This window comes from Nannospalax galili, unplaced genomic scaffold (assembly GCF_000622305.1).
Source record: "Nannospalax galili isolate Female #2095 unplaced genomic scaffold, S.galili_v1.0 scaffold32, whole genome shotgun sequence".
NCBI classification, from domain to species: Eukaryota; Metazoa; Chordata; class Mammalia; order Rodentia; family Spalacidae; genus Nannospalax; species Nannospalax galili.
In genome coordinates, this window is record NW_008335297.1 from 4,063,546 (window position 1) to 4,076,960 (window position 13,415).

The 13,415-nt window shown below is 40.7% G+C and overlaps 1 protein-coding gene across 3 annotated transcripts in view; it reads left to right on the forward strand.

Moving 5' to 3' along the window:
* Zc3h7a (zinc finger CCCH-type containing 7A) overlaps positions 1-13,415 on the forward strand; it is a 46,129-nt gene that overhangs the window by 20,430 nt on the left and 12,284 nt on the right. For all 3 annotated transcript variants that reach the window (XM_008829919.2, XM_008829920.2, XM_029562005.1), the window contains exons 5-17: positions 724-882; positions 1,101-1,181; positions 1,274-1,312; positions 2,913-2,946; positions 3,403-3,686; positions 4,793-5,000; positions 6,130-6,194; positions 6,715-6,901; positions 8,608-8,769; positions 9,477-9,673; positions 10,499-10,599; positions 12,055-12,236; positions 13,298-13,374. In XM_008829919.2, coding sequence (XP_008828141.1) covers positions 724-882; positions 1,101-1,181; positions 1,274-1,312; positions 2,913-2,946; positions 3,403-3,686; positions 4,793-5,000; positions 6,130-6,194; positions 6,715-6,901; positions 8,608-8,769; positions 9,477-9,673; positions 10,499-10,599; positions 12,055-12,236; positions 13,298-13,374 — 1,776 coding nt within the window. The remainder of the gene's footprint in view (positions 1-723; positions 883-1,100; positions 1,182-1,273; positions 1,313-2,912; positions 2,947-3,402; positions 3,687-4,792; positions 5,001-6,129; positions 6,195-6,714; positions 6,902-8,607; positions 8,770-9,476; positions 9,674-10,498; positions 10,600-12,054; positions 12,237-13,297; positions 13,375-13,415) is intronic.

The following is a 13,415-nucleotide window of genomic DNA, read 5'->3' on the forward strand; positions in this document are numbered from 1 at the left end:
TGTACTTCACTATCATTGCTATATTCACCCATTTGGCATTTAAATTTTTTTAATGTATTTAAAATTTTTAATTTATTGTAATTTTGTGTGTGCGTGTGTGTATGTGTATGCATAGGTCAGGGGAGAACTTGGGAGCTAATTTTCTCCTTGTACGGTGGGTTCTGGGGACCTAACTCAGGTTATCAGGCTTACACGGCAATTACTTCTACCCGCTGAGCCATCTCACTGGCCCCTATTTGACTTTGTTTATTTTTTAATTTTATGTGTATAGATATTTTGCCTGCATGCATGTAAGTATACACTGGTCATGCAGTGCCCATGGAGGTCAGAAGAAGGTGTCGGAGCCCCTGGAACTGGAATTACAGATGGTGATTAACCACCATGTGGGTGCTGTAAACCGAGCTTGGGTTCTTTGCAAGAGCCAGCAGTGGGGCACCAGCCATGTCCAGACAGCTTTTTTTTTTTTTCTTAGAGAGCTGGGGCTTTATGACCAGATTATTCACAGTTGTCTGTCTAGTGGAGGGGTGTATATAGTTATTCTTTCTACCTGTGTATGTAGGATCTCCCAACAGAAATCACTCTAGAATGAAAACTAGCCTTTTGAACTTTGAGTTAAAGTAGAAGGTCATAGGAAAGGGTCTTACATTTGTCTTCTTGTACAGGAAGGCATCAGTGTGAGAAATTAATCATGTGACCCAACTTTCTCCTTCCCTTTCCCTCCAGGGGTTTCATGATAAAGTTTTAGAAGACTGTAATACTGTCCTCAGTTTTAATGCAAATAATTGCAAGGCTCTGTACCGGAAGTCTAAGGCTCTGAGTGACTTAGGACACTACAAAGAGGCTTATGATGCTGTAGCACAGTGCTCCTTAGCAGTGCCTCAGGTATGGAATTTCTGAGTCAGTTCATTTGTTGCATCATGGGTATTTTGTTGCTCCCATGTGGAGAAATGGCATTTAAGAATTAAGTTTTCCATGTTTCAATCTTTAACCTGTTTCAGTTGATTGTAATGGCTAATAGAGCAAGTGTCCTGGTGGGAAGTGTCACAGCTGTTTGCCTTTTCCACTGTAAATATATTTATGTGTGTTGGTCTTTTTTTCAGGATGAACATGTAATAAAACTAACTCAAGAATTAGCTCAGAAATTGGGATTTAAAATAAGGAAAGCATATGTTAGAGCCAAGGTAAGCAGGGGTTCTCTCTGGAAGGTGTTTTCATTTTGCTTTATAACTTGGAGTCAGTTCTGTTTTAAAATAGTTTCTTTATTTTATTTCAGCTCTCACTGAAACCAGTTCCTGGGGATGGGGCTGCCAAGGTACCATTATTATCTGTGTTTCTTAGGAAAGGAGGGTTGGAAGACTTAGCAACTTTGCTTTTCATATTTTTAGTGTCTGTCTCTTTGATTCCTCAAACATGAAATTGGCCATGGCTTCCTGTCACTTAAGAAAACAAAACAAATCAAGTAATGTATTTTAGTCTTAGCCAGCATTTCCGCAGTCCAGTGGAGCATGTGACAGGATGTGAAGAGATGCTTGATTTTATTTGAAAACTGGGTTAAGACCAAGCACTAGTTTTGCGAGACATTGGGATTTTAAAAATGAATAAGTTAAATAATTTTTTTTTTTTATCTTTTTGAGACAGGGTCTCCCTGTAAGCCCCAGCTGGCCTGGCACTTGCTATGTAGATCAGGCTGGCCTTGAACTCATGGAGATCCGCCTGCCTCTGCCTCCTGAGTGCTGGGACTAAAGGCGTGTGCCACCATTCCAGGCAAAGTTAAATTTTTATTTTATTTTATTTTATTTTATTTTTGGTCTTTTTTGAGACAGGGTCTCCCTATAGCCTCAGCTTGCCTAGCACTATGTAGACCAGGCTGGCCTTGAACTCAGAGAGATCCACCTGTCTCTGCCTCCCAAGTGCTGGGATTAAAGGCGTGCACCACCACGCCCAGCTGCACAGTTAAAAAAAAATTTTTTTTTTGTCTTTTTTTGAGACAGGGTTTCCCTGTAGCCCCAGCTGTCCTGGACCTCACTATATAGACCAGGCTGGCCTCGAACTCACAAAGATCTGCCTGCCTCTGCCTCCCAAGGGCTGGCTGAGATTAAAGGCGTGTGCCACCACATCCAGCAAAGTTTAAAAGATTTTAAGAAAATTTATTTTAAAGTTTAAGTGACGTCTTCTTGGGGCTGTTAGGATGTTATTGGCTATTGTGAGGGGCTTTGGAAATGGTCGCTAGATTAATCCCCAATACTGTGCTAAATATCCTTTAAGAAATGATCTATTAGAAGTAAGTGGTGGTAGCACAGTGTGGTGGTACACTCCTGTAGTTCTAGCTACTTGGGATGCTGAGATAGGATTGTTTGAACCCTGGAGTGTTATACCAGCTAGGGCAATGTAGTGAGATCCTGCCTCAAAAGAAAAAAAAAAGGTAGGGTGTGGTAACTCAAAACTTTAATCCTAGTACTTGGGAGGCAGAGGCAGGCGGATCTCTGTGAGTTCAAGGCTAGCCTGGTCTACTTAGTGAGTTCCAGGACAGCTGGGGTTACTGGGAGACCCTGTCTCAAAAAGACCAAAAAAAATTTTTTTTAATAAAATGATTTAATAAAAGAAAAGCCAATCATCATGATACTTGTAATCCCAGCCCCCAGGATATAGAGGTAAGAAGACTGGAAGTTCAGGGTCATTCTTGGCCTTGGCTACATATTGAGTTTGAGGCCACTTTAGGATATATGATAACCTGTCTCAAGAAAGGAGAAGAAGAAATAAGTGATGCTAGTTTGATTATTCCTTTTATTTCTTGGATCTTAGTTGGGAGTCAAATTTTTATGCAACTCTACATCACGCCCTTAGGATGGTTTTATAGACTGTTTTATAGTTTATAATCCTGAAGACATGATTTACTGTGGTTTGATTTCTAGGCTGTGAACTATTCTGTGGAAGATATTGAGCCAGGTACGTTTTTACTTACCTTCACACTCTGAAATGTACCAGTTTGCCAGTTTTAGACTGCATGTATTATATAATATTGTCAAGTAAAATTAGTGTGTGATTATTAAAGCCCAACTATGATTGCTTTTATCTTTTTACCTAGATGTTCATGTCCTCTATTGGCCATTAATAATAGTATTGTGTAGGGGCTAGAGAGATGGCTCAGCAGTTAAAAACACTGGCTGTTCTTGTAGAAGACCCGGGTTCGAATCTCAGCACCTACATGGCAGCTAACAACTGTCCATAACTCCAGTTCCAGAGGATCTGACAGCCTTTTCCATCCTCCGTGGACATTGCCCGACATGGGTGCACTTACCTACATGCAGGCAATACATGCATACACATAAAATAAAATTAAAAAAAAAAACAAACACCCCAATACAGTGGCTTGGAGTGAATGCATTTCCATGTTTGTTACAGATTTGTTAACCCCAAGGCAAGAAGTATTTCCGGTTGTCTCCTTACCTACATCCAGTTTTTCTCATGACATTGGGAGTGAGCTGGCCTCAGTTTCTATTATGCCCTTAGCTTCTGTTTTGCAACTGCAAGTGGATGAGAGCTCTCTGCCATCCACAATGTTGGCAAATGGAGGGAAGATCCCCTTCACCATGCCAGAAGCTTTTCTAGATGATGGAGACATGGTCCTTGGGGATGAAATAGACGACCTCCTGGATTCTGCACCAGAAGCAAATGATGCTGTTTTGGTGAGTTTCACTATTTAGTTTCTCCCCTCCCCTCTTTCTCTCCATCTCTCTCTCTCTTTCTCTCCATCTCTCTTCCTCTCTTTCTTTTTCTCACTCTTTCTTCCTTTCTTCCCCTCCCTCCCTCCTTCGCTCCCTCTCTCCCTCTCTCCCTCCTTCACTATGTGACCCTGACTGGCCTGGAATTTGCTTTGCAGATCAGGCTGGCCTCAAATTCACAGAGATTCAACTGCCTCTGCCTCCTCATTGCTGGGATGTGAGGATCAGACTCAGATTGTTGGGCTTGGTGGCAAGTGCCTTGAGCCACTGAGCTGTCTCGATGCACCCTTCCCCCTTTTTAAACAAATACAAAAATAAACAAAAATGTGAATTCATGGCTAGGGATGTATCTTAGTTGTAGAGTACTTGGCTAGCATATATGAAGCCTGAGTTATATCTCCAGTACTTGATAGCACACACCTGCAATGCACTACTTGGGAGATAGAGACTGGAGGATTATAAGTTCAAGGTCATCCACGTAGTTTGAGGCCAACCTGAGCTACATGGGATCCTGTCTTTGAAAAAAAAAAACTAAGTTCAAAGTCTCTAATGAGACTCAGTCTCTCTCAAGACTCAGTCTCTCTCTCTCTCTCTCTCTCTCTCTCTCTCTCTCTCTCTCTTTCTCTCTCTCTCTCTTTTTTTTTTGTATTTTTGAGACAAGGTGTCCCTGCAGCCCCAGCTGTCCTGGAACTCACTATGTAGACCATGCTGGCCTTGAACTCACAGAGATCCCCCTGCCTCTGATTCCCTGAGTGCTGGGACCAAAGGCTTGTGCCACCACGCCTGAGAGACTCAGTCTCTTAGTTGTAGGCTGGTATTGGAGGAATCAGTCTGTCATGGTGGGGAGGGTGTGACGGCGCAGAGTAGCTCTCTTCATGGTGGGCCAAGAAACAGAGAAGGACATGCAGGATACCTCCCTGAAATGGTTCTAATGAATCTTGAATTGGATGTAAGCAGTGTTCCCTGACATGATCCCAAATGCAGTGATCTCTGATATGCTGCTGGTGAAAGCAGACTGGAGAAACTGCTGAGAGTGCTTCATGAATCTTGCTGCTGTTTCTTCTCTCTAGCCCTCAACTCTGGTCAGAGGACCCCTCCCAACAGCCAGTATGACTCCTAGCTTGCCCTTCACCACGACATCCCTGCTTGGAACCTTGCCTATTGGTGCGAGGTATGCTCCTCCACCCTCCTTTGCAGAGTTGTATCCTCCTCTGACCTCATCCTTGGAAGATTTTTGCTCTTCTTTAAATTCATTTTCAATGACTGAATCCAAAAGAGGTAAGACTTTCTCCTAAATTATTAAGAATTGCAGTTAATTTTCTAAAAATGAAAATGTATATGAAAGATTTTTTTTAACTGTCTCTAGGTTGTAGTTTCTTGAATTGTTTTCCCTGTGACTAAAATCTAAAAAGGGCAGCTTTGGGTTTGAACTCAGCCTGACTTTGCTGTTCTGCGAGCAAAGAGCAAGGGCATGAGGGGAGGCAAGGATGTGGCCCGAGTTTTAGATAATATGATTGGCTAAGTTGGTGTTAAGTGGGGTAAAATGACCTGGAATACATTCTGCAGTAAAAAAGTATCCCATCTTAAAGGATCTGAACTATTAAAACTTAACTTCACATCTGTGTTTAGCATGATAATGTTAGACCTGTTTGGGGCTTCATCTGCTGAGCTCAGCAACCTGTGCCCAGTATACTCATTTTATCAGGGAGTATTCCAACCAGTTTCTGTAAATCCAGGCTCAGTATTTTGATTTTGGTGTTTTGGTTTATTTTTCTGGAGCACTTGAGATGGAACCAGGGCCTTACACATACTAGGTGAAGTGAGCTATATCCCCAGCCCTTAGTCAATACTATAAACATAATGGTAAATCTTCATATTTTTTGAGACATTTTTACCCGACTAAAAAAGGACAAAAATATAAATGTTTCAAAGATTTACTATTGAAGAGATGAAAATACATGGGAGACAGAATGGCAGAGCGAAAATAATTGAGAGGTAGATGAAGTTGAGAAAGCACTTGAACCTGGTTCATGTTGATGTTACTTTGAGCTCCTGCATCTTATATGCAAAGAGGAGGCTCCTTTCTCATTTTGAGTGCAAATAATATTTTCTTAGGTTTTTAAAAATAGTCCCACTCTGTAGGCCTTGTCTTAGATCATTTCTTCAAAAATAACTTTCTATTTAAATATATGCAACTAAGGGTTATTTTTGCCCTTGGTTTCTAGTAAGGGAAAAAAACAAAACAAAACCCTAGAGTGCTCTTTGAATGTTGTTAATGAGCAAGAAAACTGTATGACTGGGCTGGGAAAAGACATGGGGAAGCCTTAGCCAGCCAGCTACTAAGCCCAGATGTGCTGATTCCATGATTAGAGTGAAAAGGTCTGTTGAAGTCTTTTTATTATTTTAGATCTGTCCACCTCAACTTCTAGAGAGGGAACAACGCTTAACAACAGTAATTCTTCCCTTTTACTTGTAAGTGCCACTTCCTCTTTTGTGAATACATCTCTTAAATTGAATGTAGGCCTGTACTTAAGTAACTAAATTATATGAGTAAACATGACAGTCTCCCTTACATTTTCTGTGTGCTTTGGGTAATAGTACTGTAAGAGTCATCAGAATATCCAGTAATAAATGCTCCCTGTTCTTTGTCAGTGAATCTGTGGAGCAAATTAATCACCACTGCAGACAGCACAAGTTTAGCCCTGCCTAACAAACATAAGAGCAGGGTGTGTCAGATTGTATCCTATAGAAGGAGAACACTTACATATTACTAGTAACAGCCCATAGAAGAGCAATAAAGGGGGCTCAGAGACCAAAGAGGAAAACGGAAAGAGTGTTTAATAGAGAAGCTTACTGGGATGCAATAGTGCTAGCCTTATCCCCTTGCCACAGGAATTCAGTTTCTTTCTTTAGTGATAGTACAATATTTGTTGCCTGTTTTGTTTTTGTTTTTTTGTTTTGTTTTGTTTTTTGTTTCTTATTCTTTTTGCAGATGAATGGACCAAGTAGTTTGTTTGCCTCTGAGAATTTCCTGGGAATTTCAAATCAGCCTAGAAATGACTTTGGAAACTTTTTTGGAAGTGTGATTGCTAAACCATCTTCCTCAGGGACTCCAAGGCATCCCCTCGAAGGAACCCATGAGCTGAGACAAGCTTGCCAGTCCTGCTTTGTTAAATCAGGTCAGGACCAAACCAGTGGGCTGTGAGATTAGAGTTCAGACCCTGGGATTTGTGAGGGCTTGTGACTGGATGGAAACAGCCCTGGCTCTGGCAGCTCTTCAGTCCCTACTTTGAAATGTTATGAAAGAAGCAGAATTTTTAACTTGGGGCGTTTGGAGTCTGATAGAATGAGTTGCAGCTCTTATTATATACAGCTTTATTTCCAGAATTATGTGGAATGAATAGGAATTTACCTGACCTTAGAAACTTAATGAAAACTATAAAATTCTTTACGTTCAAAGTATATGTTTAAGAACAGAATAATTCCAAATAGAACAAGAACTAGCACCAGGACCTGAATTTGATCCAGGACCATGTGAAAAAGCCAGTGTCAGTGGTATGTACTTGTAGCCTCAGCACTGGGGAGGTGAAGATAGGCAGACCTCTGGGGTGCACCAGCCAGCCCAGTCTACTTGGTGAGTTGCAGGCTAGTGAGGGACCTTGTTTCAAATAAAAAGGATGGGTGTGCTGAGAAATAACTCCTGAGATTGTCATATGGCCTCCAAGTGTACCTGCACACACATATGCATATGAACACATACACATATGTATGGGGGGAGGGGATGAGCCTGTGAGAGAGAGGTAGAAAAAAGCATTGGCGCCAGGCATAGTGGTGCACACCTTTAGTCCCAGCACTCTGGAAGGCAGGGGCAGGCAGATCTCTGTGAGTTTAAGGTCAGTCTGGTCTACTTAGTGAATTCCAGGCCAACCTGGGCTACAGGAAGACTTGTCTCAAAAAGACCCCCCAAAAAAGAAAAAAGCATTATAAGTCTAATATATGATGGGATATTTATGAAAATTATTTGTTCTTGATTAGTTTGAAATTAAGTAATTTTATTTATATTATTATTTTAAAGATAGAGTTTCACTTTGCATCACTGGCTACCCTATATCTTGTTATGTAACCCAGGCTAGCTGCAAACTTGGGGTCCTTCTGCCTCTGCCTCTTGAGTGCTCAGATTGTACACATGAGCTATCACACCCTGCTTTTTACTTTGAAAACAGTTTTTTTTTGTTTTGTTTTGTTTTGTTTTTGGTCTTTTTGAGACAGGGTCTCCCTATATTCCCAGCTGACCTGAACTCACTATGTAGACCAGGCTGGCCTTGAACTCACAACGATCGCCTGCCTCTGCTTCCCAAGTGCTGGGATTAAAGGCATGTACCACCATGCCCAGCTTGAAAACAGATTTTTGCTATGAAGCCCAAACTGGCCTTGAACTTGCTATGTATCCCAATTTGGCTTTGAACTTGTGATCCTCCTGCCTCAATCTCTCTGGTGCTTAGATTACACTCAGAAACTACTACGCCCTGCCTAATTTTGCAGATCTTACTTGCAGTTCAAGAATCAGACAGTACCTGGACCATAAGTGGTTCAGACTGCCACCTGTTTTTACTCTTATAAGGCTATTAGAATTCCTATCCAAATTATTTCCCTAGTAGATAAGTACAGGTATGTTTTGACAGGACTGCTGTTGAAAGAACTTTGTATCACCTAATACATGGCATAAAAGGCACAAATTTCCTTTAGTAGCTTGTTTACGGTTTTGATGAGATTTGAGGGTTAATGGCAGTCAATGTTCACCTGTGCATGTCTGCTTATAAATTGCTTATAAAATTAAATGGTATATTTTTCTGCCTATGAACAATCCTCTTTATATCTTTTTCAGGCCCTAAGTTAATGGATTTCACTTACCATGCTAATATAGATCATAAATGTAAGAAAGATATTTTAATTGGTAGGATAAAGAACGTTGAAGATAAATCATGGAAAAAAATACGTCCAAGACCAACAAAAACAAATTATGAAGGACCATATTATATATGTAAAGGTATAGATTATAATTATTTAATTGGTGTATATGACATGACTAGTAAACTTTTTGCAAGACAGCTCTGCTAAGCATGATACCTTATCACCTCTGCTTCTGTTCCTTGAATTGGACATATTTTCTCTACTATTTTTGCTTTTTTTAAAAATACCTTCTTTATGTTTCATAGCTGTTTATGGAGACAGAAACTTGATCAAGTTTTAAGTAGGGAACTCTCAAACTTTTAAGTTTAATCTACATAGAATCACAACTCTGGACTAAAACTTTAAATATGCTGCTGTATTTAAAATGCTTTTGAAAGAGCTTTGCATTTTTCTTTTTGTTAAACTGCTTCATCTGAAAGCACTTTGAAACCTGCTAAGATGATTTTTTTTTGATGACTACATTCGTTGTACATTTCATTGCGATATTTTCATATGTATGTGACATACACTTTGGTCATATTTTCTCATTATTTTCTTGTTCCTCTTTCCTCATAAAAAGATTGTTTTGACCTTGATGGAATACATGAGAATATCTAGGCATCTTCTCTGTGTGCAGTGAAAACCATCTGGGTTTGAACATTTATTCCACCCACTCCTGCATAGTAATAACTATCATTGTTTGAAGCTATGAATTATTATAAAATTCAAGCAATGTCCCAAGTGTGATTGAATATTCATTGGCTTTGGGGAAAACAGCTGTCTCTTTTTCATCTGCCTTTCCAGATGTTGCTGCGGAGGAGGAATGTCGCTATTCTGGCCACTGTACATTTGCTTATTGCCAAGAAGAGATAGATGTGTGGACCCTGGAAAGAAAAGGGGCATTCAGTCGAGAGGCTTTCTTTGGTGGCAATGGAAAAATCAACCTCACTGTAGTCAAACTTCTCCAAGAACATCTTGGAGAATTTACATTTCTTTGTGAGGTGCTTTCTCCATGACTTATTTTCTGGTGTAAACATTTGGTGATAGTGCTGAGATAATGCAACTAAGTGGAGAGCACTTGCCCAACATGCACAGGGGCACTGTTTTAAAAACAATTATGGACCATGTGGTAGTGTACACCTTTAATCCCAGCACTTGGGAGGCAGAGTCAGGCCAATCTTTGTGAGACTGAAGGCAGTCTGGTCTACATAGTAAGTTCCAGGACAGCTGGAGCTACAGAAACACCCTGTCTCAAAAACAAAACAACCCCAAAACAAAACAAAATTGTGGCCAGGCATGGTGGTACATACCTTTAATCCCAGCACTTAGTAGGCAAAGGCAAGTGGATCTCTGTAAGTTCAAGGTGATCCTGGCCTACACAGTGAGTTCTAGCCTAAGCTAGGGCTACAGAATTAGACCCTGTCTCAAAAAAAAAAAAAAACTTTCTGATTTCCAAGCTGTGTAGTGTAAAGCACTTGGCAGATGCTGCTTTATGGTTAAAGCATCCACTCAGTGAACAGTAGACCCTGCTGTCATGAAAGTACAGGAGTAGAGCCAGGCCTAGTGGTGCAGGCCTGTAATGTCAGCACCTAAGAGGCGGCAGCAGGAGGGTCACCACAAATTAAAGCGAGCCTGGGCTATATAGAGATCTTGTCTCAAAAAGTCAAAATAGAAGAATGCAGAAGAGTAGCAAAATGTCATGCTTTATATTTATTGACACAGTGTAAAGTGCATAAGTTTGTAAACATACTGAAACTAAGGCAATATGCTAGGCAAAAAATTCAGACCTTTATTTATGTGATAATACTTCTTTTTCTCTGTTCCAGAAATGTTTTGATCATAAACCTAGAATGATAAGTAAAAGAAATAAAGACAATTCCACTGCTTGTTCTCACCCGGTTACAAAGCATGAATTTGAAGACAATAAGTATGTTGATGGTTTCTAATTTTTATAATGATGAAATAGGTTTTCTTAGATCCAAAGGAATGCAGTAGTAGGGCCAGGCATGGTGATGTGCTCTTTTAATCCCAGCACTTGGAGACAGGCAGGTGGATCTCTGTGAATTCCAGGCCAGCCTGGTCAATATAGTGAGATCCCATCTCAAAGCAAAGCAAACAAAAAAACAGTAGTAGGCACCCCCTCCCCGCCGCTTTAAGAAATGACTATTTTAAATATGTCTTTTAGCTGGGTGTGGTAGCACATGCCTATAATCCCAGCACTTGGGGCAGGTGGGTTACCACAAATTTGAGTTCTACCTGGTCTGCATAACAAGTTCTAGACCAGCCAAAGTTACATAGTGAGACCCTATCTCAAAAAGCAAGAGTGGGCCAGTATGATGGCTAATGGGTAAAGGCACTTGATACCAAGCCTGATGACCTGAGTATTATCTCCAGGACCACCATGGTAGAACAACAGAAGTGACTAGCAGGTTGTCTTCTGACTCCTACATGTGTACAATAGCACATGCATGTGTGTACATGTGTACACACAAAGTATAGAATTGAATCTAGCATGTTGCATGTACATATACATACATATAAAATAAATGTAATAGAAAAAGCAAAAAAGTTTAAAAAATAAAATCTGTTTTTGCCCATTTGACTGAGACTTAAACAATGAATTATTAAATTGTTTATTTAAAACAAAAAGCACAGCTGGGCATGGTAGTGCACTCCTTTAGTCCCAGCACTTGGGAGGCAGAGGCAAGCAGATCTCTATGAGATTGAGGCCAGTCTGGTCTATATAGCAAGTGCCAGGCCAGCTGGGGCAACAGGGAGACCCTGTCTCAAAAAGACAAAAAAAAAGAAAAAGAAAAAACTCAAAAAGCACATAAATTTATGGCTTTTTATAATGTGGATTTAGATTTTTTTGGTTTAAAATGTAATTATCCTGCATTAACTTATACCACAGTAGCCCAACTCTTGCATATAGCAAATTTTTTTCTTCTGACAAGGATTTATTAATACAGTGACTTCTAGCCAGGTGTGGTGGCACATACCTTTATTCCCAGCACTCTGGAGGCACAGGCAGATGAGCTCTATGAGTTTGAAGCCAGTCTGGTCTATATAGCAAGTTCTATGCCAGGCAGGGCCTACATAGTAAGATCCTATCTCAAAAAAAAAGCTTTTCGCCAGGCATGGTGGCTCACACCTTTAATCCCAGCACTGGGGAGGCAGAGGCAGGTGGATCTCTTGAGTTCAAGGCCAGCCTGGTCTACATAGTGAGTTCCAGGCAAGCTGGGGCTACAGGAGACCCTGTCTTAAAAAAAAAAAAAAAAAGCTTCTCAGACTAGAACGTGGCATTATATATGTGTACATGTCTCTATGCATATTTTAAAACTATGATAGAGCAATATTAAAATGTTACGTCTTTTCATCTTAGGTGCCTTGTCCACATTTTGCGAGAGACCACAGTAAAATATTCCAAAATACGCTCTTTTCATAGCCAGTGTCAGCTTGATCTATGTCGACATGAAGTTCGCTATGGCTGCTTAAGGGAAGATGAGTGCTTCTATGCCCATAGCCTTGTTGAACTGAAAGTCTGGATATTGCAAAATGAAACAGGTGGGTCTTTGTGGGCCTGAAACTGTGTCCCTGTTAGAGAAGTCAGGACATGAGGAACAGTAGTATGGACACCCACCCTTTTCAGACAGCTAACATGGCAATTGTTCATTTTGTCTTAAGCATTAAATTATGTAGTCTTGGGCCAGCAAGATGACTTAGTATGTAAAGGTACTTGCTGCCAAGCCTCATGACCTGAGATTCCTCCTTGGAGACCACATAGTGGGAGGAGAGAATTAACTCCCACAAGTTGTCCACTGACCTCTACATGTACGCCATGGTATGCATGTGCATGCGTGCATGTGTGTGTGTGTACACACGCACAATAAATAAATGTAATAAAAAATTTAAACTGTGTAGTTCCACCTCACCCCTCCAACCCTGGTATTAGGTATTATTGAACCTAGGACCTCGTGCAAGGCCAAGAGCCCTACCACTGAGCTGTGTATCCAGTTTTCTTTTTACTTTTTGTTTTAAGATAGCTTATCACTAAGATGCCCAGGCTGGCTTTGAACTTTTTTTTTTTTTTTTTATTCGTTGATTTTTTTTTTCTTTTTTGGTCTTTTTGAGACAGGGTCTTCCTGTAGCCCCAGCTGTCCTGGAACTCACTATGTAGACCAGGCTGGCCTTGAATTCACAGAGATCCGCCTGCCTCTGCCTCCCAAGTGCTGGGATTAAAGGCGTGCGCCACCATGCCCGGCTGGCTTTGAATTTTTTTTTAACCCAGCTGAGCTTGAACTTGGGGTCCACCTACCTCAGCCTTCTGAGTAGCTAGGATTTACAGGCCTGGGCCACCACACTTGGCTGCTGTATCATCTTTGATTTAAAGTGTGGTCTCCTGCAAATAATTGTTAATATATCTTTGTACTTGTAACATGGATTTTGAGAGTGGGGAAAGGATTCCTCAGAAGGTAGAAAGAATTGTGTTTGTAAACACTGTATATTGATGATAGATTCAGCTGCCTGAGAATGACTGGGGAGTTAAGGGTTCTCTGAGTCTGAAAAACCAAATCAATGGGCTTCTGTGATGTGTTCTTTTAAGAAAAGGCATGTGCATTTCCTAGGTATCTCACACGATGATATTGCTCAAGAATCTAAACAATATTGGAGAAATTTGGAAGCAAGCATGCCTGGAGTTCAGGTATTCTCCTGTGTGCTCATGCATTTTATGTCTTCTGAGTG